At 41.5% G+C, this 27,693-nt stretch overlaps 1 protein-coding gene across 1 annotated transcript; it reads left to right on the forward strand.

Annotated features, from left to right (window-relative positions):
- Positions 1 to 673: 673 nt before the first annotated feature.
- On the forward strand, positions 674 to 27,465 carry pdss2 (prenyl (decaprenyl) diphosphate synthase, subunit 2). The gene is made up of 8 exons (XM_047611967.1): positions 674 to 1,178; positions 6,260 to 6,394; positions 11,504 to 11,702; positions 17,799 to 17,873; positions 18,903 to 19,076; positions 21,364 to 21,495; positions 24,765 to 24,800; positions 27,064 to 27,465. The coding sequence occupies exons 1-8, from the start codon at positions 931 to 933 to the stop codon at positions 27,217 to 27,219; spliced, it is 1,155 nt and encodes a 384-aa protein (XP_047467923.1). The 5' UTR covers positions 674 to 930; the 3' UTR covers positions 27,220 to 27,465.
- The last annotated feature ends 228 nt before the right edge of the window (positions 27,466 to 27,693 follow it).

Raw genomic sequence — 27,693 nt, forward strand, 5'->3', positions numbered from 1 at the left:
TGATTGACATTTAATAGAAACAATTTGAGGTAAGATTTTACCAAGAGCATGTTCTTGTTAGCCTAAAATCAACAAAGCATTCCACAATGGTACACAAGCTGTACCAGTCCACAGAGAAAGAAAGAAAGAAAGAAAGAAAGAAAGAAAGAAAGAAAGAACTGCCCCTCTTTTGTACTTTTCACAATATTCATCTCTGAAACTTTAACTGAGCCTGTATTAACTTATAGTTTTGTGTAAAAGCTAAATCTTCCCAAAACCAGGACTTTATATTGTCCCACAGATCAAACTGATTCAAAGTCTCGTTGAAAGGCTGAAGCTGGTTGTTTAGGTAAGTGTATGCTCATGTGGCCTCTGAACTGAGGAGACCATCAAAAAGAATATGACGGATTGAGCGGTGGATCCCAAGGATGGACATTGACAGCCGATGTGAATTTTTCTATTTAACGAAGTTAAAGTGGTGCTGGGCGGCTATTTTAGTTGCCGAATGAAGCACCGATGATTAAACATTATATATGACCGAATGTATTTATCCGTCTGTATGAATATTCGACAAAACAGTCATGGCACTTTTAAAGTAGCTTATTTTTTAACGGAGTTCTGTCGGAAGCGCTCTCCATAGACGGAGTTTAGCCGCCAGGGCGGTCTTTACGTTCTGTGACGTACCGTGTTACGTTTTCAAAGATGGCAGCCCGCAGTGTCAGGTCGTGTATTGTGGAACAGCCGGTAATTTCTACGATGACATTGTGTTAGGTTTGTTGAAATAACAGATTCGTATGTTCTATTAAAAAATAACACAAACGCGGTGCCGTTTAGCGACATGTCACAACGTTAGCGGCTGAGTTCGGCGCTGCTACTTAGGCATGGTGTAACTACCTGTAAGTTACTGTAGACGACTTGTTTTCAAGTAGAAACATTACAGTTTGACAGAAAATGTTTCCAGTTACGTGGTCGCGGCTGTCCTGTCTGGCTTTGTCCTGCCGAGGACAGAGATCGCTGAGTCTGTTCTCCAGTTCCGGGTCTTCAAACTGGAGCAAAGTTGTCTCAGATGCAGAGAAGATAGTCGGATATCCGACCTCCTTCATGAGCCTGCGCTGCCTGCTCAGTGATGAACTCAGTAATGTGGCCATGCACGTCAGGAAGCTGGTCGGGACTCAACACCCTTTACTCAACACTGCAAGGTAATGCTGCTGAAAACATCACTGTTTCTTCCGTCTTTGCTTGGAGTTGACGCCAAACCAAACTGCATTCAGAAATCGTCTGACTGAGGCTTCCCTGTCTATAATCAAAGGCTCACAAACACATGCGAACCCCATAACAATGCTCAGGTTATTTGATATGCATCACTTGTTTTCGGCTTGATTTAGTCCAAATTCAATCTTTAAATTTTCAACTCAAAATTTGGAGGTTTTCTGTGAGGAATAAAACTAATAAGATGGTGGAGGTGGATGTTCATAAGTATACTTTTCCAATCTCCTTCATGCAGTCCGTTTAGATCAATCCCCACACGTTTGGCAGTGCTTCCTGTGTGTTTACATTTGTTTCGTGCTCTGCAAGACACCAACACAATTACACTTGACCCCACATGCAGATGCATTGATGGTATCCCCTTTCATCACTCTGCCACTATCAGGGTAAACAACAATTGATCACAATCAATAGTTATTTTTGTTAGTTTTTTTGTTTTTTTTCAGCCGCTGTTAATGGCATGGACACAAATCTTTGTGGTTCATTCTCCAAGTTTGAATGTGCTTAGTATGTTTTGCTTAACTGATTTGACAGGGTTGGCATTTGGATTGATGTAGCTGCTTCCGTATACAGTCTAGGGATTTCAAAGTGTTTGTCCCATTTAGTTAGACTTGAATAACGAGGACTCTAATTATGCCATATTAAAAGAAGTTAAGGCTCCAGATGGAAGAACCAGATGTCCAGAGCCATCTTCTAATTTCTCAGACTGATGTGCCAATCCAATATTATGTGTCTGGTCACAACTAGTCTGAAACATTTCACTTTTGATTACATGTGAGATAAATATGAAGTTAGAATCAAGTGCTAACAAAACGTCACGTAAATACCTGCACTGCTTCTCTGTTAGTGACCTGCTGTGATGTAGAGCAGCGACACATCACATGACATCAGCTGTAGCTACTTTAAGAAACGAGCTTACCATGAACAAGGACCAAGAGACGTGTGCCAGGGAAACGGGTGTTGACGAATGCAACCGAAAACTCCTCTAGGCAGGAAACGAAGTCAAGCAATTCAGCAGAGCGGGATCGGTGGCCTATAGCTGACATTTTAAACAGAATTAAACACTCAAGAGTATTTCTGCATTGAATCTGGCCTGGAAATAATGTAAAAAAAAAAAAGTATTTTAAAGGTGGCAAAAATTAGCAAGTCTCGAATTAGTTTGCCCTTGCTTTACTTTCACAGGATGTTTGGAAAGATGAGCAAAGAGACGTTACAGGCGGTGCACCTTCAAGACACTATCCTGTCACACTATCAGAGGAGTTACCTCCTGTTTTATCAAACAAAATCAAAAACTTAGAGCATGAAGGAATGAGAACAAGAAGAGAAAGTCCTCGAACTCAATCCTGCCGTACCGACGGGTGTGTTGGAAACAGGAGCCCAAGGGTGTAATAACCTATACACCTAAATCTGATATGACAATCCATTTGGGTGTTGTAGCAGCACGGGGGGGCGGGGGGCAGTGAGGGGAGGGGTGTAGCAGACCTCTTGACAGTCTGACTCCTCACTGTCAGCTTGGGTTGGCTGGTTCGTATTTCCCACTGTGTCTCTGCCATAGACGCGCAGCAGATAAAAATATCCACAATAGCAGACAGGCAGACCCTCGTGGAGTTGGGTTTCGGTTTTTCCTTTCCTTTCATTCTCAAAAACTGCAGCTCAGCTAACTTTGCCCCAAAGTCTGGAGTTACAGTGAGGGGACTGCGGCCCCGGAGAAGAAACTTTACTTGCTTTAAGGACAGTCCTTGAGAGTTTGACTTCGACTAGAATTCCCTTCTACTGGTTTCTACTCCGTTCCCTCCTTCTTTAGGCCGTCTCGCTTTCAGTCTGCGCCTTGATCAATGCAGTGAACATTAAGACGACTGTATTATGCACATTAAGTTGCCGTCTTCAGCTGCTGTTTAGACGTGACTAAATGTGCAAATTTAACTCTAAGTTGGTAAATAATTGGGGAGTTTAACAGCAAGGCTGCAGCTTTAAAGACCGGAATACAGAGTAGATGAGACTTCTGATCCAGGCCAGAGACAAACACACTTGCGACAGTAAGCTGCATCCAGATATGAAAAACAATCATTGTTGCCATTCGACAACCTTCAAAAGTATTCACAAAAATATTCTTTTCTTGCTACAGTGTGAATTTTGCCATTTAAAGGGCTGGTGTGTTGGGTTTAGAGGCATCTTGCAGTGAGGTTGCAGATTGCAGCCACCTGAATACCCCCTCCCATGTAGAAGAAGCTTCAGTGGACGTCACAACTGTTAAAACATGGAAATTCTTCACTAGAGTCTGTGTTTGATTTCTCTTTTCCATAGGAACATGAAACAAACTTTCTGGAAGTGGACCCTGTCTCTGGAGACCCTCCAGAGGACAAGCGGTTACAGTAAATGTATGGGTGGATGATTGAATGAATGAGTCTATGGCAGATATCACAGCCTTAAAGGGAGATAACAAATCAAAAATATAATAAACACAATGAAATTATCTAAAAACATGAAAAATTACAATTATCATTTAGATATAAGGATGGTATCAGGGGTTCATGGGGATGGTGCTTGGGTTCTTCAACTCTATATTCCAACCCAAAAAAAAACAAAAAAAAAACATTTTTGTTAAAATTCGTACCATTTATTTATTTATTTTTTTTTGTTGTTGTTTCAGTTTAGCAAGATAAATCATTTGTAGTGACTGTGTCACACTGTGAAGTGACACCCCAGCTATTTCAAAGCATCACGAAGAGCACAGGGGGAAAAAAAAGGTATTCAGAAATAGTGGTGAAATAAACGCTTGAATTTCAGCAGAAAAATGTCACGTTGAATCGCTCCGCTCGCGAAATGAAGCCGAGGAGTAAAAATGTTTTGTTATCTAACAGTTCACTAGGATCTTTGCGGCGCAGGACCACCAGCCATACGCCGGCCTTTTTGGAAATGTGAGAACCAAATCCTGGAAACTGGGATAAACGGTTGGTCGATATTCTAAACATATCAGGGCCTGGATCTATAACGGTATCTGCTGTGAGGCGGATGCATTGCATAAAACCTTTTTTTAAATAAAAAAAAAAGAAAGAAAAGCATAGGCATGTTGACCACATTCATTCATTCATTCATTCATTACTTGGAGGGGGGGGGCGCAGACAGGGGATCAATATGACACCACATGTGAGCTCATACATTTGCATGGATTAATTCCAGCCTGTGAGTAAGGCGGCTAAAGTTCCTGAATTCCTGCACTGCAATTGCTGAGCAGAAGGCGTGGTGACCTGTTCACAACCCTTTAAAATGACAGCAGCTCATTCCTCTCTTTCTGCACTCTCTCTCTCTTTTTCTCCCAAGCGCTCTCTCTATCTCTCTTTTTCCACCTCATCTTTTCGCCCACACCCCTTCTGCAGGAGGGCGGTTGTGATTGATTGATGTGTGCTGGTGTGGAGGGTGACATAAATATTAATCATCTGCCACCCTCAAGTCGCTGGCTTACCTGGACTTCCCAAGGGGACAGAAGCGTCACACATTTGGTCTCTGTTTGATTTTGTTCAGCGCGCCGTGCGACTGCGTTCATCAACGCGCCGGCCTCGCAACTGTTTCCCAACTGTGTCGAAATTTTAGGTGACCGTGAATGCATCACGTGAGGTGCAGTGGAAGACTGTCCTGCATAATGTCAGCAAGATCAGACATTTGTGGAAAAGGAATGCAGAGGTGTTTCATGCGATGGGTTTGGGTTTTGGGGAAGGAAAACAGGCTTCAGGGCATTTTTCCATTAGTGCGCGAACGCTGTGAATCACTCGTGTATTTCTTCTGTCATCTTTTCACGCGTTCCCATTTCTGCCTGGCCTCTATTCCCTCCATCTCTTTCTGTCCCCTCCCTCTCTTCATGCTCCATCTCTCACATCCACTCTCTGCCTTGGGTTCCTCCGCCACCCCCCACTCCCCCCGTGGTGCAGGGGCTGGTCGGAGAAGGTGGGGGCCCCGGGGTTGGCGGTGGGGTGGTGAGGCCGGTGTCTGGGCATCGAGCGGAGGGGGGCGTGGCTGCTTGTCTGCCTCGGAGCCCCTAACGAGAGTGTGATTCATGGCACAAGGGGCTCCCATAGGGACGGGATTAGAGGTGCTCTGTCTAACCGCTCCCCAGAGAGAGTAAAAAGATATTTAATCTGCCCACCACGCAGGCAGCTACCACTGGGCTCTGTGTGTGTCTTTGTGGGTGTGTATGGGCTTCTGTGGTTGTGTCAGAAGGTGGGGGGGGGGTACCCACCCTAAGCCAGAAGATAAAATACAGTTCTGCAGCAAAACTGTTCAATCATAATCCTGTCATTTGTTGTCACCGACGCAGAATAAATAATCAAGCTCATCAATCCTTTTCAATTCAGTTTCATAGTAATTTTACACCCAAGTTGAGCTGATCTTTAATAAACTGCCTGAATTCCATATACAAAAGATCAAGTAGTGTTAAACCAACGTGGAAGAGTGAGCCACTTTACATTACCATGGGATTTCAATTAGCATTTTAATTTTTCCTGTCTGCATCTTGATAATGAGTTCAAATGTGATAATGAAAACAGAAGGACAACACCGTTTAAAGCTGCTGTTATGTATATATGTATGTATATATATATGTGTGTGTGTGTGTGTGTTGTTATTTTTTATCTAAAAAAAACAATATGACACAAGTGATCGCGTGCATGTGAAAATTGTTGTTCATAGTGCCAAACCTACAGAGAATTATCACAGCTCTGCAGGTCTAGTACCTTGATTTGGTATTAAACTGTTAAATTATGCTGGTTGGATTTAGTCTCATGGATCTGGATCAAATCACTGTTTCCAGTTTGAGCAGACAGCTGTTGTGATAAACACATTATTAAGCCACTCAACCTACCCAGTGACTCGCATTGGAATATGACATTTAGCGTTTAGCAGCTAAAGCATATTTTTGGTGGAGGCCAATAAATCAGTCAATGCTGTTTTAACTTCTACTCATGATACTTGACATACTAAGTACGATTGTATTTAACACTCTAACCGTGTGTCTTTGCAGGGGTTTTGTCTACGATAGCAAGAACAACCTTCAGATGAGGGGTCTGATTGTCCTGCTGATGTCAAAAGCAGCAGGGCCGAGCCACGCAGCCCCCGACCTCCTAACTCAGGACATGGTCAGTGGCATCTACCCCAGGTAAATCTCCTAAGAGCCTGTCAGTTGCTTTGAATTTAGATTTTGATTAATTTACGTCTCATTTCTTAACATCTTCCTGTACACCTCTGCTTGTTTGACTCGGCACCTGCACATGGTGCATGAATCAAAGAAAAATAAAATTCCCTAAAGCGCAGCTAAATGTGAAAAAGCTAATGTGTTGCTACTGCCCTGGAGGATTTTCTGAAGATGAAGAATGTCTTCCGGTTTTTAATCACAAATGCTAATTGAAACCCACAGCGAGTCGTTCATATCTGTAACCACAAACCGTCTTTCTGGTTTCCACACACATCCGTTATCATGTATGTGCGACTTTGGTGGGGGGAAACAGTGGGCAGCGATCATCTGTAGCACTGTATTGTAGGGCCATAAACGCGTGTGGCAAACAGACCGAGAAAGGCGATGCCAGTTTTGTCCCTGTTACATGGCTGCTGAAGGATAAATAGTGAAATAAAATCCTCGCGTCTGGTAATTCTACCTCGTCCTCGGTGGTTATCGTCCATATCAATTCCTTTAAATGAAGCACTACATCATCAAGGAAAGATGATGGAATATTGGGCCAACAAAACCTCGCTTGCAAGATGGGAGGGTTTTTATTTTATTCGGTTATAATTAGATTTAGTCTAATTCGATTTTTTTTTTTTTAAGAGTACGTTCAGTTGCCTCTTTTTCAAAATGAGAGGAACACTTGTCCAACATAAGCAAGAGTTTGTAATTTTAATTTAACATTTGTAGCATTTTAGTCTTGGGTGTGTCCCACAGAGGCTGAGCCTTGTGGAGGTTGGTGATCCCAGCGCCTTTTGTCCTTTCATCCGGCATCACCAACTGGGCAAAAGTTACCTTTCTAGGAAAATTTCTGAATGATTGATAGGTACACATTTCATACAGGCCTCCATGCTCCCTGAGGATGAACCATGACATGCTAATCTGATACACTGAATATAATATAAAAGAAATATTTAAACTTAAACATAAAAATACAGAAGAATTCACTATGTAGATTTTTTTTTATAATAAGTCTTAAGGTTCTACAGAGCAGACAGTGCTTAGTATTACTAGTCTTTTTATCGGATAAAACAAAGAAATTCTCTTCATGAAGTTTCCCAGAATATATAACGTCTATATCATTTATTAATTTATTTTTCATGTTTATGTGTAAAATGCTTCAGGTAGCACTCTGAGGCCCTCTCAGGCTTCCTACTACATCATCTACCAGCATGCGACTCATAACGGGGATGTGGGTGTGTGCCAAGTGGTTTCCAGAAGTGACTGCTGTGTTTGGCATGGCTGTGCACTGGGTGCCTGAAAGGCTCCTTTCTTACTGCGAGCTGGCACAGGGCGCATGTGTGTAGTGGAGCCGTGTCTCTGCAAAAACATCCTAATATTAGAACTAATTGGTTCAAACCGGCCGCTCTGGACGCTCTGGAGTCCGGTCCTGTTCAGTCCGTGAGGTCGAGTGGTATCGGTGCGTTCTGTGTGGCTGCGGGGAGATTTGCTACACACTCACCTCGTGTCAAAACTTGGCACCCGCATCATTGTGACATGGGATCGCTGGATTCGACATGCAGCATTCCCTCACTCGTGTGATGGATAGTCCAAATCCAAACACACATGCTAACACACACGCAGCATGACTTGATCACCTCATTTGCACTATTTTGCTCCCTCTCTCTCTCTCTCTCTGTGCCCCCACCTCTCCTGGGCTCATTAGCACCTCTGCTGATGGCAAGATAGAAGGATGGAGGGAGTCAGGGTGGGGCGGGTTTGGGGGGGTGATTGAAACCTCCGGGGGATGGTCTCCTCCCTCCTGACAGGCAGCATTTGTAAAACATTTCCCACTCTGCTGCCTGACACTGATGATTCACCAAAGCACCACCATGATAGATAGATAGATAGATAGATAGATAGATAGATGGATAGATGGATAGATAGATAGATAGATAGATAGATAGATAGATAGATAGATAGATAGATAGATAGATAGATAGATAGATAGATAGATAAAGTGAAACACACACATAGACACTCATAGAAAGTCCAGCTTGTGCCCACCACACCTCTTCATTTCTTGTGACAAATGCACGCCATGCTGCTGAACACATAACGCAGGCCGTCTGATGGACAGGCCACCTCTTTAAATCGCACACAAGGATCCACTGAAATGTGCAAGGCTGCGTTTGATGGTGAGGCAGACTGCAGAGGGAGGAAAATGGAACAGAACAGTCAGGACAAGGGGCGTGGTGAGGGGCGTTACACCTCGGCAGGATGGCATCGGTTGCTATGCAACTGGGCACCAAAGCTATTTATACACCAGCCCCCTTGTCCCCCTTTTTCCTCCCCAAGCTCCACTGCTACTGATCAGGACTGCTAGATTGGAGGCACAGTTTTGGAATGTGTAGGCACCAGGGTTCGACTGATAGAGGTTTTTGGACAAGGGTAATTTATGCGGTTTTGTAATTTCAAGGGTTTTCTGCTTCCTTCTTCTTTTTCCAGTAGCTTTTATATATATAAGCTTCATAAAAAAGTATCATTTGAAGCCAGACTAATAGCCTTCTAATGTCTACATTCACCGTATGAGCTAGGGTTTGATTGTGGTTTATTATATTGTGAGATTATATAAAATCTCTCTTTATACCTTAAACGATTTTGCCATATTATGTAAATCATGGACAAATTATGGACATTCATGAGCTTTGGTTAGTAAAACCATTTGCTACTTAAAACTTAAGTATTATTTTTTGATTAGGAGATTCATTTCTATATGTACATCATTTAAGGTGAGACAATAGAACAGAAAATAACAAGGACCAAAACCCGCTCTAATGTCTTCTCCACAAAGTCAAAATACTCAGCTTAACAGTCCAAAGCCTGGACAGTCCTCATCTTGATCTTACACAAAGAAAAGTTGCAGTCCTTCACATTGAAGTAGCTGCAGACAATATGAATAATTTTCTTCTCACTCGCAGAAAGCGTGTTAACGTGTTAAGTTATCGTTTATTCATTGATTGTCTCTGCCCTGATGTTAGTTAGTTAGTTATTCCGTGTTAGTCAATGGAAGCTTCTGTACACACAGTAATCACACCACTGCACTGCCTGCAATCGTGAATGGAAAGTCTCTGGCAATAAAGATTTAAAAAAAAAAAAGACACAGGTCATTAGAAGAAATACAATGCTAATTAACCACTTGCCGATATGTATTTTGTGACTAAATTACACAGGGACTCCCCACATTCACTGGCTTCATTGTTAATTCCTGTTACTTGTCATTTATTTAGTTTGGCTCGCGTTACTAATGAACAGGCATCACTTAAAGGTATTTTTGATCAGGCAATCATTTATAATAGCTGCTGCGTGTTTTTTATTTGTTTAATTTTTTTGTGCGTTTTTTTTTTTTTTTTTGGCAAAACTCTGCTTGAGTAGTGAATTAATTCACAGGAGACCCAGACCACCTGTAAATATGGTCTGTACAATCAGGCTGCATTTTAAAACCAGGTCCGAAATGGACCAAAGACTCTGTGTCCATAATGCCCAAATCTTTTCTGAAATAGGAATGATCACTTTCCAGGTTTAAGCCATTGTGTGCAGTTCTATGTTGATCTGACCATAACTATTTGTAGGACTTTACCAATGTCCATGTATTGGACATAGTAGCTGATGCTCTGAAAATATTGCGTTGAAGCAATATGGTTGCCACATTGATAAAGTGTAAGCTGTCTTGATTTGGAGTGTGTGTAGATGTAGGTTTGCCACAATGTTTTTTTTTTTTTTCAGTTTTCAGTTCAGAAGTGAAACAACTTAGTAAACAGCCACCTTAAAGCCATCGTTGGATTTGTAATACATTTTAAAATGTTATTTTTATGACCCAAAATCAACCCTTCGTCGCATTATTCTTCTTTCAACAATGAGTTCTCCTCTTGAGGCTCGTCGAGCGTAGCCACCACTCACAGGCACCTTGAGAACATGCGACTGTCAATCTCTTAATTTCCTTTTATTTAAACCCTGAACTTATTAACTCCCATTCGGGGCGACTGTGTTGTTGCTCTGCGTCACCGAGCAGAGAAACCAACCAGACAATGGGTGTGATTGAGAGGCAAAATAGATGACATTATTGAATTTTAATCACATCTTTTCCACGGCAACGTCTAACACGGCAATTACCTGGCTACGAGCGCACGCGTTTGTGTGTGTGTGTGTGTGTGTGTGTGTGCATGAGTGTGTGTATATAAAAAGGGGTGAAGCTCAACGCAGGCGATCGGCTCATCAGGTTCTTGCAGCAGTTGAAAGAAGGTCGTAAGTGGCTATCAGCGCACCCGACCCTGTCTGGATGGATCCCTCCTGTCGCAGCGTGGCGAGCTCCTTCCATATGGAGAGGGGCCTAATTATCCCCCACCAATGACTGAATCAACATTTGATTATATCCTCCCTAAGGCTGCTCTGAAAGGCTCTATTCAAAGACCACTTTTATGTCTTCTTCTCTCATAATCAAGAATGGCTGTTATTTGCTAATGATAAGTTTAATTTCTTTTTTTAACACAACCCCTGACATGCTGCGCTGCTCGATGTCTGACATGTCTTCTGGTTTATGCCCCTGAGGACGCTGTTACTGTCTTGGGGTTTTAGCCACGCGGTTGCAGAGATTTACTGTAATTTCCAAGTTGTCTTAGCAGAAAATGTTTCACTTACTGTTGGACCAAACTGTAAAGATCTCAACTGTCTTTGTTTGGTATATTGTTTTTGATATTATATATTTGTGTTGTGTATTTTGATCAAATGAAAAATTTCAGTGAGTGAGTGACATTCACAACGTGTTAATATTGTAGCTTTGTCTCTTGCTAGACACACAACGGGGAAACTCATAAATCCTGTGTTTTGATCATTAAATCCTTTGTGATCGTTCGGCACAACTGATTGTGAGGCTCTGTTTGAGTATTCAGACTTTCCAAACCTGCATATTCCCCCAGTATAAAGCCAGGGAAAAGGTTTCTGTCAAAAAGCTCTCTAGCTGTCAAGCCTCTGCAAAACCTCCTGGTGAGCTGGTGACAACAAAGCTGCGATTTTTAAATTTATTCTCTTTATTTTCTGTTTTTGTAGCCAGAGGAACCTGGCGGAAATCACAGAGTTGATCCACACAGCGTTCCTGGTGCACCGTGGCATAGTTGATCTGAAGGAGTGGACGGTTTCAGACGGCCCTCTGAAGGACATGCAGTTCGGGAATAAGATGGCCGTCCTAAGCGGCGACTTCCTGCTCGCCAATGCCTGTACCGGGCTGGCTCAGCTGAACAACACGAAGGTACGGTGTTTGTCTGTAACAGTCTGTGCTCCTGAGAAATATCTGCCCTGACATCCCCGATATCACGGAGAGAGACTGCTGTCTTAATGTGATCTCTCCGGACTTCATAGCCTCACATATCAGTGTCAATCTTCATCACTACGTCTTTTCTCTCGTACGTACCTCATCCAAAGTCAAACATCTCCCGCCTGCAATCATAATACATTGCAGGGTTCCCAGTGAACCTGGAATTGATAGAATAGCATTGATTTTTGCAAGGTATTTCCTTTCTTTTTCAAAACAGAATACCTGCAGTGTATCCTCTTGTCCTGCTCTTCACACGTCATGGTCTGCAGTCACCTATGTGTTTTTTTTTATTTTGTCTGAATCAATGGTGATGAACATGCACCAGAGAGATGTTTTAGATTGCACTTTCCAGATACCCCTTTACAATTAAACAGTGCCGTTTTAGAACCATCAACACGACGTTAGGAAGCACAGATGTTGCTAAAATATGAGTAAAAAAATGGTGAGGTGGTTCCAGCTCTCTGAATTGCCACCTATATCTGAATTTGTTCAGCTACACAAATAAGTGCTGGTGTTCTGCTCAGTGATGGCTGAAATTGGAGGAATTTGACTGTAGAATCAAATCAGAGCTTCGTAAGTGGGTTTTTCTAGCTAGTTAACTACAGTGGTTACATTTAGAAATAGAGCAGATTTAAAGCGGTATAGCTGCACATATCTTTAACCTAATAGCATAATTGCCTAAGTCATCCTTTGACTTACTGTTACAGTATCAATAAAATAGCAATGTGTTTGCCAGAACTTGTGTTTCTTTTTGTTTTCTGAAAACGTTTGAATATGACTTGGCAATAATGCTGTTAGACTAACGATATTTATATGTGTGTATTTAATTTCAGTTAGGTTCAAACTATAGGTAATAATAGGGTATAACGTTTTGTGCACGAACAGTCATCCTCATTGCCTTAAGCAACCCCTGTTACAGCTTCAGCGTCAGCTGACACCAGTCAGGGTCAAACAAGAGAATATAAACTCTCTCCCAAAAAGGAGTGTGTTGTACTAAACATTCCTCCCCATCCGGGAGAAGAGTTTACACCAAAAGCTCTCAAAACCTAGGGTTTGTGCTGACTCTCACCCCAGGGTTAACCCTAGAAACACAGCTAATGTCCTGCAGCCTGCTTTGTCCGCTGGATAATACGGTGACATGGACACCGCAGGAATCCTTCTGATTGAGTTTTCAGACTAGGACGTTTGTGTGGTGGTGGTCTTGTGAGAGCACCACAGATCATATCGGCTACGTAGCGTGGTAACCCCTCGCTGACAGATGCTGTCACCACGCTGCTCTGTCAGAATGTGGTTGCCTGAGTGGATCAAAATAACCGTCTCCCCCCTGTGCCATCAGGAGCACCGGGCCTTATCGCCTTCCCCGCAGCTTCTTTTTCAGCACACACAGTCTGGGTTTATGTCTGCTCTGTGGCAGCCAAGAGACGCCCTGCTAACAATATGATGTAAGCAGTATCCACGGTGGTACTTGGATGAGAAACATGAGTGGGAGTTAAAAGAAGCCAGCATTTCCTTTATAAATTAAAGATAATTCAAAGGTGTGGCACTTCCTTTAAAGTGCTAATTGACTTTCATCAGGATTCTATTCTCTCACTGTACTTTGAGAGATAATTGTCGCTCTGTGCTAAGCTACAAATTACAGTAATGAAACTGATACTGTTGTTTCCCTGGAAGATGAAGAAAACACACTGAGAATGAAATGATGGCAGATCTGCTGATGACTTGAGCTAATGATGATTTAATCACATTAAGTGTGCATTCAAGCCACGCAAGTTGGCATCGATCGGACTGAGCGCTTGGAGCATCTCTTCCTTTACCGTTGTTCATTTTCAAGGTGAGGACAATGTCATTCACATGTACCAAATTACCACGGACCCTAGACTTGAAACAGTTTTTTTTAATTTAGTTTCTTTTCTCTTTTTTTGCCAAAAACCACCTGCAGTGCTGTTTGTAAGGTGTATGAAGGTAATCTGAGGCAGCCACAGGAAGCGTCGCCAAAGTGGAAGTTTTTAAGGGTGCTACGAGATGGAGATTTGATAGCCAACCAGCAGTTACTCGTTACTTGTTTGAAAAGGTTAGCAAAACAAAAATGAACAGAGGGGAAACTGCACCAGAACATACACTGGTGCTCATAGTTTCAGCCTTTTTTCCATATGTGTTTCACTGGTATGAACACTTGGGAAATTTGATTATGGTAAACAGCACAGATAAGTCTATCAGGCTTGGCTAAAGTTACAGGAATGGGATCTGTTTTGACCATCAGTTTAGCAAAACTATGTCCACTTAAACTCCCTGCAGTGTAATTTAACACAAAGCACACAACCCAGTCTTTTTGGTGGCAATCAAAGAATATTAACCGTAAATGTGACTTGGATTTTAAGCAACGTTAAAGTCCTCACAAATGTTCATAATGTCAAGATAAAACAACTAATTGTTGTTCCCAGAATAATGGAACCCTTAAAATCATTCTCTGGGTTGTTAATGACCCTGGATTACAACATATCTGGCCTATTCCCTTAATTCCATTAAATTACGCTCACATTTACCTAGTATTCCTCAAAACATTTATCTTCAACAGTGTTCTGCTGTTTTTTCTAATGATTTTAATCTAACAGGAGTATAGAATTGTGCATAAATGGAAATGGAAGCTTCATTTCCCTCGTGGCAATGAATAAACTCAGACCATTATAGGTACAGCAACATAGCAGTGCAGTACCAGGACTACGGGGTGAGCGCCAAATAGCATTATGAAAGTAAAGATTCACCAGGGTCACTGATGATGAGTCATTTATTTTTCTTCCCTTAAAGTGAATTGCAAGGATTATGACTTTAAAATAAAACTTAATACCTTGTGTAAATGCCAATTAAGTGGTTGGGGGGGAAAAAAGACCCATGTATTTCAGGATTAATTGGACTCCCCTTGCATGTCGTTTTCACTTTTATGAAACCCACTCCTGCAGTTTGTAACACAGGCTTTCTATTAAAGGTTTTTCATTTTCAGGTCTAATACTAGATTTTCTTCCAAACTACAGTTTAGAGACCACATTTCAGACAGGCTGAGGGGTACTTGTTGTGATGAACTAACTGAACGTGCCATACCCTTTTAAACATTGCGTCCACCATGACATGCCTCCTTAACAAACAGTAATACGAACAAGTTGCAAGTCTCAAGTTTGTTATTACTCCAAGTAAATAAAGGCGGTAAGAGATTTCCTTCCCTCATTAAAATCTGATAATTTCCAAACATTTAAAGGCCTGTCACGAAATGCAGCCTGATATCGAAAAGCAAAAAACCGTTGACTATGTTTTCTTTCAGCCAGTGTGTGTGGTCACTGTACCACTCGTTTTAATACACAGGCTGACAGATGAGTAGCTCTTGCAGTTTTCTTCGGCTTATGAGTTTTTCCTCATAAACCAGACTTTTTTTTTTCTTCTTTTAAGGCAGTGAGAGCGATGGAGATTATGTGTCGTGGCCTTGAGAGGAAACCTATGCCGCTACTTGTTTAAACTGTAAAGTAATCTCGCCGTGGAGCTCCGGTTTCTCCCCCTTCGCAGACCTGTCGGCAAAACACGATCTGGCTAGATTTGGGAATGGAGTAAGGGGGAGGCAGGGGGAGAGCTTATCTGATACTTTCCAAAAAAAGACCCCCACAGGCCCCCACTTCCCAAGGCAAGCCAGGCAGAGACACCACATCTGGTAATACTGTAGGCACATTGTCCTTCCAGGTCTGTGGGCGAAGCTCGGGTTTCCTCAATATTTTCCCCTGGTGGATTCAGTTACCCAAAGGGCACTGCGAGGCTGACGGAGCAGCCAGCGTCACCAGACATTTCTGATGAACCAAGGGTGTCTGGGATGAGCTGAAGGAGCTCTAAATTTAACCTCATTCATCTGAACTGTACAGGCGTGGCCTCGGCTGTGTCCATGTTGTTCTTTGGCCGTTTGTGAAGGACGGACAGATTGACTTCAGACTTTTACTCTTTCATTGGACATGAAACAATCACTTAAAATAATGCCACCTTTCATCTGGTGGTAGAAAAGAGGCTGGTGTTGTTTCTGTAAGATAAAATGTAGGCATGCATGCCCCCTATAAGAGGAAATGGGCAACTGCAGTCATAAACAACCAAAACTTAGGCACAGTGTACCCGTTTTAAATGGTATCTGTAATGCACTTACTGGAGAGAATCTATTGCCAGGTATGACTTTTAGAGGTTATCTACAATACCAGCTTTCTGTTGAACATGGAGCCCAATTTCCTTTTGCCCTTACCCCTCTTACTGCACCTCTTCTGCAGAATTCCAGCCTTGTATATTGACAAGCCAAACCCAGAGGTACAAAGTGTAATACATCTTCAAATATTTAGTGTATTTAAGGGCCCTGAGGTCAGATCATCACTCTAAAACCTTGTTAACCCCTCTGCTCTCTGGACGCCTTCTTATTTTGTCTCACCATCTGCCTTTTAGCTCCATTTCAGCCACTCAGACCGGACGGACACCTGATCTGGCTTCCACAACCAGACTCCTCTATAAATACAAAGTATAATGAATGACTGCACGTCCGGATGTGCTTCATGGAATCGCCAGGAGCTCCCCTATGGACTGATAATGAGCAGCTGAGTTGCAGTTCACCTGGCTTCCAGCACGTCTCACCTCAGATTAATTCTCCATACCAGCTGTTCAAATGCGACCGCTGTTTGCTCGCGCTTCAATCAGCGGGGAAATTGTGGTTTTTAATTACAAATGTCATGGATGAACCGGGTAGCGTGTCAGTTTTGATCAACCTCATTTACATCAACACCTTGGGAGTTTAATTGGTGGCGTTAGCCAGAGTGATTTACAGTGTGGAAGAGATTTAGCTGTTCAGCTCCAGAGGCCGGGACCCTTGACTAGATCAAGTAGCTGCAGGTAGACACGTTGACTGTGGTGAGGCTCAAATGCACCGCTCGCCTTTTACTTTGTTAAGAGCCTTGAAAGTTCTTCACCCTTTTACTCAGCTTCATGCTGTCGTCACCTTGAATATTTTTCCATCGTCCTTGAAGGAGGTCCTTCACATGCTGACACTCTTTGCTTCAGTTTCACCCAAATTATGCAGCTCTCCATCACTTTACTTCTTTGTCAAACAGGACTTACAGAGCCTGAAGGTGCATAGATGGTACAACTAAACAACTGATCCAAAAAAATCTCACACTCACACAGGACACCAAGTTCCAGTTGGTTCATTGTCTTAAAGTAGTGATGGGCTGTTTTTTGTCTTTTTCCCATCATATGAATAATAATCAGGAAATACTTTTGCTGTAGACCAGCAATAACTTAGCAGCACCGATGGTCTGAAACACACTTTTGTGTCTGTACATAATTTCAAAGTAGATAAGTACATGTCTTTGGTTTTGTTCTACAATACAAGAAAAAGTTTGTGTGTCCGAACCATCGAACTTTTGTTGTTGTGTTTGCCCACATTTATCCTACAGTGAAGTGGTTACTGATGACTGCGCGGTATCACACACATGACTGAACATCTGCTGATTATCAGCTGACTGAAACTAGACGTTTTAAAGCAGGCGAGTTCATTCAAAAGTCAGATAAGAAGCATGTCTGTGTGATATTTCTGTAGTTGAAACAAAACTTTAAGATGGAAAAGAACCCAGTGTATGAACACCAGACGCAGAAGCAGACCTTTGCATTGTCAAGGTGAATCAATTTTAAAAAAATAAAAAATAAATAAAAATTGGATTAAAAAAAAAAACAAAGAACCTGCTACATTTGTAACGTGTGCTTGTTGGGATGCAAACATGATGCGTTTTAGAGGAAGGTATTTTTACTGTTTCAATCACCCATCTGTGTTAAATGTATTTGTGTTACAGCCAGATATGCCAGACATTGTTAGCTTTAGCTGCCTTTCTGGAGAACCAGTGTTTCTTTGCAGGTGCTGGTTTTGATGTGTCATATTTTTAGATTTTTGTGCTTCATACCATTTAACCTGGATTTTGATTCCATGAAACTGATTTTTTTTTTTCCTTCTCTTTCTGTGTTTGGCAGGTCGTTGAGCTGATCTCCAGCGCCATTGGTGATTTAGTTCAAGGAATCTATTATGAGAATTCCAACAGTACTGAGGTAAAACATTATGTCCCCTTCTACAATCAAACTTTCATGCAAATTGGTTTTAATTTGCTGCTGATAATAATGCCCAACAAATGCTCTCGGCTGCTGTTTTGACTTTTTTGTGTTGTTGTGTTCTACAACAACACAAAAAAATACAGCGTCCCGCTGCTTTTGGGAAATTATAGCTTTTCATGAATCAAAGTATATATCTGTGACCAGTTCTGTTATATTTGAAACTTCAGTACGAAAGAATAGGGCTAAAACAAGGCTGAGAACACCAGAAATGACTGACAATGAACTAAATGTACATTATTGCCTTTTTATTTATTTTATTTATTTGTAAGAGAAATATAGGAACGGCTGCACCATTCTTCAAAAACTATGTAAAATAATAGTGCAATGGTAATAGTAATTCACAAGCCACAGGAAAAAAAAAATTGCTAGGTTGGGTTACTTTTAGATCAAGAAGTTGGCTCCAGCTGTGAGCAGCATAGACGATAAATGCTTCTTTGTGATTGATTCGGACTCTAGGCACTACTAGCTGACTGTTAATGAGAACACAACCAAAGACATCCTGATAAATAATGAACTAAAAAGAGAGGCTTTTTTATTCTAACCGACTGCAGTGCTGTCAGGTACCAGTGAGCAAGAGTTTCCTTTAATTACACTGTTACAGTACATGTTTTCTGCTGGATTTACAACTAGTTTGTTTTTTTAAGACTGGAAACAGAAGTTTATTATTCTCCTTTAATTTGTTCTAAAAATAAAGTTCTCTCAAGACCTATATAATTCATATAAGCCAACAACTCTTCTAAAGTCTGAGCTAGTCCATTCAAACATATATACTGAGGGATATAACTACGTTAAATATGCCTCTGCCCATTGGATCGTGACCAATTATATGCTGAAAAATAAAGTGACAGAGCAAGGAGGGGTTGTTTTGATTGAGGAGCTGCGAGCTGCTCTGTGGGGACTTTGAAGTAGTACAGTACCAGCAGTGAGAGCTCAGGCCTGCAGTGTCTGCCTCTGTTTGCTCTCCAGGAGACTCCTCTGGGCGATGGCGTCGATGTGGCTTCATGGGAGGAGCAGACCTTCCTGTCCCACGGGGCGCTGTTAGCCAAGAGCTGTCAAGCTGCGATGAAGCTCGCCAGACACGACCAGGAGTCCCAAAGACTGGCCTACAAGTACGGCAAGCATCTGTCACTGGGCCACAAGGTAAGTCTCATCCAAGCGACACACTTAAACCAAGTGCCAAACACCTCACGGCTGTTGTTAGGAGGATAAATCAATGAGGGTCACTTGCCACAACAGCGCGCTGCTTTTTTAAGATAATATCTGTTGAATCTCAAGAGATGGGGTGTAACGAGAGGACCATATTTCTACTCTCACCCCATCTGGTTGAGTCAAGTATCTGTCCAGGGTCGTTCTGTTGCAGCTTTCTTCCTGTTTCAAAGTTTTTCCTCCCCACTCTCTTGAAGTGCTGCTCGCTGGAGAATTTTTGTGTTTCTCTCTGCATTTCAAGACTTCACATGCTGTAAATAAGACACTGACATGAATTGATTGGTTCACACGTGAGAGATTTCTGTGTTTGTGTCATTTTCATTTCACACTGGTTAGAAGTATGAGGTGTTCAGTTAGAAAACAGTGATATGTATGCAGACCAGTCAGAGCTGAGCAACATTTGAATCAAAATATAAAGTGAGTTGTAGGGTTTAGTGATTAATATGCACCTGTATGATAGTCGCCATGCGGGTCACGTTGACTTTGCACTGTCCAAGTATATTGTGGAGAAATGTGATGGTGATCAATTATTTTAATAGCTTGCTATTTACATTAAGGTTTACCATCCGGGGATACTTGCTGTCTGACCTTATCTCCCTCATATTAATATTTTGAATAAAAGCTCATGGGAACTTATTACAGAAAACTACTGAAACACATTCAGACAGAGGAATGACCATCTCTGTGAAGCTTCTCCTGCTCGTAGTATCTCCTATAAACAAGGGCAGTTGAGTGTGTAGAGTTTCTTGAAGACGTTTCACAACTCTTCCAACCTACTACTTCTGGCAAAACATCTTTCAAGAAAAGTCCTTGGAGATTTGTTTTCGGATATAATTTGCCAAGTTTCCTCAAACTCGCTAGTCTTACTGTGAATTATATAGCAATTGTGGCGAACTACAAACAGAGTAGCTAAGCTATGTATGTGACTCCTGGTTTCCCTGAATCTGAGGCATAAACCCATAGAAACACTGTAGCTCCATTAAAGTGAAATACACCAAACTATAATTATCTTTTCTTCTCCTGAGAACTAACGACTTGTTACTTTTGTACCTTTAATGAAGTTGCTAATGAAGTCACAAATATGTAAAGCAATAGAGAAAACTCCACACACTTCTGTTCCAACATCTGTTCTTGTAAAGTTGTGCGTTTTAAATGCAGCTCTCAACTGCTCTGCAACTCTTTCTTCTGTTTATCTTATTTTTTTCTGTTAGTTCACAAACATTTTCACGCATGTCTGTTTTATTGCATCTGTAATAAGACACTTCTCTCAGTATGGACAATTAGTCTGCCAAAAAAATAGCCGATGGTTTTTCAAACTCCACTTTTTCAAACATAAAAGCTACGGTTGTATGTGGGTCAATGTGTTTAAATCTGAAGTTTTCTGGGCCTTCAGTGCTGTTTTTATGTACTGAACCTTTGTCCTTCCCGACAAACTTGGCTTTTTGTGAAATAACAGCAAAGGAATAAATCTGCACCAGACAAGTGAACTGATTTACATGTAGCACCAGTGTCTGACTTCTTTCCTCCTCCTGCCTTTAATGAATAATTGCCCTTATTTTAATTGAACAGTTTTAGAATGTCTTTTCATCAAATGTTTCACACTGCACTTGATTTTTAGGAAAAAAAAGAAGCAGGGTTATATTTGGACTAAAAAAAAAAAAAGAACCCATGAAAATACGAAGCATTAGATTTAAGTGCCTTATTATTCTTGCATCAGAGATGGACGTAAAAAAGTGGAATGAGGTAGAAGGTTGATTTGTTCCTACCTAAAATGTCATTAGCATGTAATGTTAATGCGCCAGATAACGCAGATGCTCAAACATTTTTTAGGGTTCACAGGTTTTCAGCTGAGTCTCTTGGGTTCTAGTCTACAAGTCATTCATAATGATCCCACTCACAATGCTGCATTAGGCCGACCTCTCCTGCTGAGCCTCCCTGTAGCTGCCTGTCTGCAGGCCTCAGTGGCTACAGGGAATCTCAGCATGGGAGGAAGCAGAAACGAGGTCTTTGAAGGAGAACCATCCTCATCAGGCTGGCTGAGGCTTTCACCAGACTGTTCATCATGCAGCTCATTAACAGGGTCACTCCGAGTGTAGAGAGGCAACATGAAGCCTCGGCCATTTTCACCACTGCATTGGTTTAATTGGTAACCTGGATATCACAAAGTCCAATCTCAATGTGTTCGACTCGTTATTGACCGATGCACTCTCCCTCTCTGCAGCTGAACTCTGACCTGCAGCCGTTTGTGAAGAGCACCATGGGAGAGCCGGTGTCATTTAGCTTGAGCGCCGCCCCTGTGGTTTTCCACCGTCAGATCGTTGGCAAGGACAGGTGGCATCAGCAGCTGCAGCAGGTACAGTAAAGATGCTCCGTGACACCACTGGAGCTGCAGGGCGCACAACATCTGTCTGGTTTCTTGTGCACTTGTTTGATTGGTTCATGTACAAAAATGGACATGACCACATAGTAAACTGAGAGTTGCCATTTAATTTGAGATAAAGTTGTCTCTCAGTGCGAGAAGCAAAGCAGTGACCGTGCAATTAAAAAAAGATCATAACCAGGCTCAAATTCAAAAATCCGACATGAAAAACAACCGAAGGTTCTGATGAGAGTACCCCACAGTACATGTTTTATCGATGACTGAAAGATTATTTGCATGGTGAAAAAAGTTCAGGTCTTTAGATCTACAGTTAGGACCATACATTCTTGAATATGTTTAATTCATGTGTCCATGAAAACACATTAAGGTGCTGTCTTACATTTGGGGGTTTCCACATGAAAACTGGAGGAATGGTGTCTGAATTACAAGCAGTGTTATACACAGTTGCCCATTTTAAAGGGGACAGAAGAGTTTGGAGAAATGAATGCATTCACAAATAAAATGTTCATTTTCTATTTTGTCCAGAATCAGCTGCAGGCAGTGACTGTCTGGTTTAGTCATTTTTGAGACTTTGCCAGACCTTTACCCCAGCCGTGTTCAGTTGTCGTTTGTCTGTGAGGCATATCGTCGATAAACATTTGTGAAAGAGTGCCTCTGAAACTATATATACTGTATGCTCATACATACTTACATGTATGCCTACATGCCCTCTCCATACTTTCCTCTTGTTGTTCTGGTACAAGTTTGATTTATGTTTTTATATGTCCAAAGAACAGAACTGCCTGACTTTTTTTTTTTTTAGATGTTTTTTTTTTTTTTTTTGGCAAAGTCTAATCTGCTCTGTGTATTCCTAAGTTTTATGAATGGTTCTGCGGTTGTGTGGAACCTGATGTACTTGCTTTTGTGAAGTCTGCTGTTTATAGTTGACCTGGATAATGACAGGGCTACCTTCTGGACAGTGTTCTTGACTTGGATGCCGTGAAGGAATCTTCCTTTACCATGGCAAGATCCAAGAAACCATCCTGAGATCATCCACCACTGTTGTCCAAGTATTTTAATATAGCAGGGCTCACCAGTGTGTTCTTTTTTTTTTTTTTTCTTTGAATGTGCCAGACTGTCCTAGAATTGACCTCCTCTATCTTTTTAACGCATTTCTGCAGTCTCAGGCTTGATTCGCTTGTAGCCAGAGCTCTGGTGTTTTGGGTTCAGAAAAGTTTACAAACGCCAATTCACATGTCCACGAAACCTCCAATCAGTCAAGTGTCCGATTTCCCACAATTCGGTTGCAAAGTAAAGTTGACACCCTGCACTTAAAACCTTCATTCATATCACTGTAACCTGAACGTGTCAGCGGCCAGTGAACTTAACCTCACTTTATATTTCATCAGCAGTTATGCCCAGAAACACAATAGGCCAAACATTGATTGGTAAGACTCAAAATCCGAAAAGCAAGTTGAATTTTGCAAAATAATGTTTCATAAAACAAAACTAAATCATTCCACTTGCTGAATAATCAAAACAAAGAAACCAAAGAGATCCCACATCACAGAAGGTTAAGGTCTAAGAGAGCAACACCAGGGATGTTACAGAGCTGATGTCTGTGGGTCAAAGACTTCAGGCAGTCACCAGCTGCAAGGATTTGACTCAGAATATCAAAAATTTATATTTAGTTTGACTCAGAATATCAAAAATGTATGCTTAGCTTGACTTCAGCTCCGTCTGCCCAGTCTTTGGGTGCTATGTGTTAAAAATCCGATACCTCATTCAGATTCAGATTCAGATTCAGGTTTATTTGTTGTGTGCAAGATTAACACGGGGTTAACAGCGCAGTTAAATTTTGCAGACAAGGGAACCGCTCAGCTCGGCCATAAATCCCACACTGTGTTGTACGGTGTATTGATGTAAACCCACTCAATGCTGAGACTGGGCACTTAAATATTATGTCCATTATGATGTGCAACATTAGATGAGCTCAGTCCCATAAAATACTCTCAGTTGGTAAAGTGTAACAGTTGCTCTTAAATAATTATACCTCTTTGTTGAAGTGCTAATTATGTACAGTAAATTATCTCAATATAAAGGTTATAAGAATATAGAGCTAAGACTCTTCCACCCTAATGGATACATGTACTACTAAATGTTGTAATTATGGACGAATATTATAGAACTGATGTCCATATTTTCCTGAAATGAGCAGACGTTCCTCTTATCCTAAATTTAATTTGCTCTTGTTTAAATGAGACATGGTACACCGGCAGGAGAAGCGCATTTTGGAATTTTCGACTAAATTAGGACCCGAGGACCAGGTGAAGAAAATAAGTAAATATTTGCAGCAGGCTACAGCTTGGCACCATTAAAAGATTGGGTTTAATTAATGTGTCACAAGCAATGCAAGGGTCCATGTAGCTGGAGAAACTTTGTGTCAAGATTTAAATATAGAGTAAATTGGACAACTGAACCACAGTCAAATGAAGACGGTTTATAGCGTTGGGTCCTGCAGAGCCTGCTGCAGGGACAGGAGGAGCATTCAAGTCTCAGATTTCGCCAAGATCCAGACTGAAGTTTTAATCGGTCATTTCATAAATCAAAGAAGAGCATACTTTCTTTCCTTTTTTTTTTAAATTGAAGAAATTCCACACTGGTATTAAAAAGGAAGTGCATGATTAATATGTTCATTGGTAGTTTTTAAATGAGTATAGACAAAGGTTTCATTCATAATTCCTCTGCCAGGCAGAAAAGTTGTATTAGCACTGATTAAAAAGAATAAATCAGGGCCGTAGTGGAGGGATGTTTGGAGTAAAACAGGGCTGTTCACCGACGTTTATAAGGTGGAGGATACTACAGGGGGCGTAGGATGTTTTCAGGAACATCTTTTGGGATGTCTTTTGTTCAGGAATATGACGTCTTACATAGCTTCTTGTAATTCAAGGTGTAGCTGGACAGGTTAGCTCTCTCAGAGCATCAAGTGTTTTTACTACTGTTTTTAAGTGTTTTTAAGTACTTTAGTGACAACTTGTACCAAGTTTACTCCCTGAAATATTCAGGGGTAAATGACTGTCAGCCTTGAAAGTCTTTTCATAATATCTTTGATTTGATCGTGTCTTTCTACTTGTTGATGTAGTTTTATTGTATTGGGCACAGATTTCTTCCCCTTATTCTTGGTAATTCTGCTTCTGAATTCTTCTTTGTGCCTTTTCAAAGCAACTTAACAGATCAACTGTCTTTTCTCTCTTTCTGTGAAGGCAACATCTTTGAGGAATCAACTGGATTACTCAAAGGTAAGCACACTACTTAATGTGTTCCACTATTACAACACTGCCTTTGCACAATGTTAAGTTATAAACTCCTTGTAGGTGGATGTTGTCAATGTTGCAGCTTCTGTTGCTCTTTCATCAAGTTTTAAACATGGCCCCATCCTTTGTATTTCCTTGTCTTGACCTCTTAACTGCCTGGCGCTGTATCTGACAGAGCAATCAAAGAGAAACAGGATGTATTGTCACTGTAACTTATATCAAAGTTGCGAAATGAGCTCTCCAAAGTCAACGCGCGAGGCAAGAAGGGGACCGACATGGGGTGCAAACGGAGACTGCCGCTACAGGGGAGGGGTCCGATAGTGGTGGGGTGGGGTGGGGTTTGGGAGGGGTGGATGGGGGTTATCTGGTCCCGTCTGAAACCAGAGCAGGAAGGATTAGTTACCGAGGCCTATTTGTGGAGGAGACACTGAGGCTCTGAGACAGTGGCATTGTGAGAGATTCTCCTTCAGCAGACCTGCCGAAAAGGGGACACGAAGAGGTGAGGGGACCCGAGGAGGAAAGCTGAGAGCGGGACAGGAAGAAGGGAAATCAAATTTTGGGGTGGTGTAAAGCGTAAAACTTTTATTCAGCACTTAAACCTCATATATGAATGAAATGAATTCCAACCACCCAGAAAACAGTAATACGCAGTAATACTTTAGCAGACAGTTTTGCCAGCTGTGAATCTGGTCATTATGAGAGCAGGAACCAGGTTTGGTTGATGTTATACATGAAAGAAGTGAGGATGATGCACTTCACCTGTGGTCAACTATTGTCTTCCAACGGCTTCAACCACTTGGAGTTACAATTTATGTCATCAGTTGGTATGAATTACAGTAAATCCATTTAATAATAAATGCAAAATACTGCATAATGATAATAAAAAAAACTTCAACCTCATTTTCTAAACAGAGTGTGAGGCTCACTGGTACGTTGGAGGCCAGTGATTGGCCGAAAGCTGAGCACTACTGTGGTGAAAATAGAGAGTGTGGAAAGTATCGTTTAATCATTTATAAATGAAAAGTTCTAGTATTAAATTAAAAAAAAACTCAATCTGTCTTTTATTCATTTATTTATATTTTCAGCAAGTTTTTCATGAAAGATCCTTTTTCAATTTTATTGAAAAGCACTGCACACCTGACATCCTCACGTACACAGAATAAATTGTTCTCATGTGCTGAATATGGATGAGATCACAATGCATAGGAGGCGCACACGGCTGTGAAGGAAGATGTGGATCTTATTAAGTTATCAAATGTAACAAGCAAACAGGAGATGTTAAGAGACGGGGGAACATTCAGATAATGCATAATGAAGCCAACAAAGTGGTGTGAAGTGAGTAAAAGAATCTTTTGTCAATTAAATAAGCAGCCAGTGATGAAGAGTTTGGAACCTAAATATTTATTTTTTATTTTTTTATTTTTTTTAAAAAAAGAAGGAAGGCCTTCAGGCCTTTTCCACCTCAAGTATTCATGAGGTAAAACGCCTTCAGCAAAAAGATGTCCTGATATAGCAGCAGTAAGGCACAAGGAGACGCCCAAATTCACTGCTTACTTCAAGCTGTTGTTTTGGATGATTTGACTCGACGTTCTCCATGTGTAAAAGGTATAGGTGCGTCCAGGCTTATGATAAAGCGATGTCACCGAAACAAAGTTTTGCTTTAAATTAAAACTAATTACAAAAATCCAATCAAAAGATTCACATGTTATTCACATATTCAAGCTGCAACACTTAAACATACAAGACAGACGCCGTGTGAAGCCTTAGCAAATACGACCAACATCGTTAGGTGGGCAAGACATTGTCATTTTCACGCTTTGCACTTTGTTCAGTTCATTACCTGAATTGTGGCAAAAGCAGACTGTGCAGCCGTCCTGTGATCTGGTGCCATCATTAGCCGCCTGATGAGACAGGAGAGCTGCGAGCTACGAGAGTAACACCTGCAAAGACATCAAATGCAGGGCATTACATTTCACATTGTCATTTAGAAAAAAAAAATATATAACTTGTGATGAGTCTGAAATGTTACCCTTGTATTTAAATGTGGTAAGCTGCCTACAGTGGCACCAGAGGCACGCACGATTCTGTCATACAATGGGTTTTCTGTTATTAAAAGAAAGACTTTGCTACTCACCGTAAGACTGAGCCAACTTTCTCTGGCTCCCAACAGTTTATTGTGTTGACAGCTGGATAGTAACACAAGTGACACAAATATGACAAACTAATGTGTGTTTTCATCCTTCCGCAGCTTTTGGCAGCAGTTAAGTCGGAGAAAGGCGTGAGCTCAGCGGTGGACTTGTGCTGTTACCATGGCAACAAGGCTCTGGAGGCCATCCAGGCTTTCCCCTCCTCCGAGGCTCGATCCGCCTTGGAGAACATCGCCTCTGCCGTCACCAAATTTTGACCTGGACACACACACACGCACACACGCAGTCGCACACTCCTGTGCCTGCCCGGAGTGTCTTTGTCTGCAGAGCCTTACAGGACCACAACCACCAAACAGTTGACACTTAAGACACAAACGAACTTCTTGTGATCCAGATGCTGGCTCATGTCTGGAGGAAGTGTTCTGCTCTGACACGGATGACAGTGTGCATCAGAAATGCAACACCTATAAATGGTCATCATAAAATAAAAATACATCACCCCAGCGTCGTGCCTTTTTTTTTTTGTTTGGCTCTGATACGAACCCTTCTTCTGCATGGAGGAAATGTCACGCCAGGCTGCATTTAAAAACCTGGCAGTTTATTGTTACCTAGCTTATCAGCAGAGGCACATACCAGGCAGAACGTAATTTAAGATGTTTTGAAGAATTGTTATTGTCATCTGGAACATGTGCCATGAACAGCAAATGATGCACCAAGCAGCACTTATTCTA

The sequence above is a fragment of the Mugil cephalus genome, chromosome 17 (assembly GCF_022458985.1).
Source record: "Mugil cephalus isolate CIBA_MC_2020 chromosome 17, CIBA_Mcephalus_1.1, whole genome shotgun sequence".
In the NCBI taxonomy this organism is placed as follows: Eukaryota; Metazoa; Chordata; class Actinopteri; order Mugiliformes; family Mugilidae; genus Mugil; species Mugil cephalus.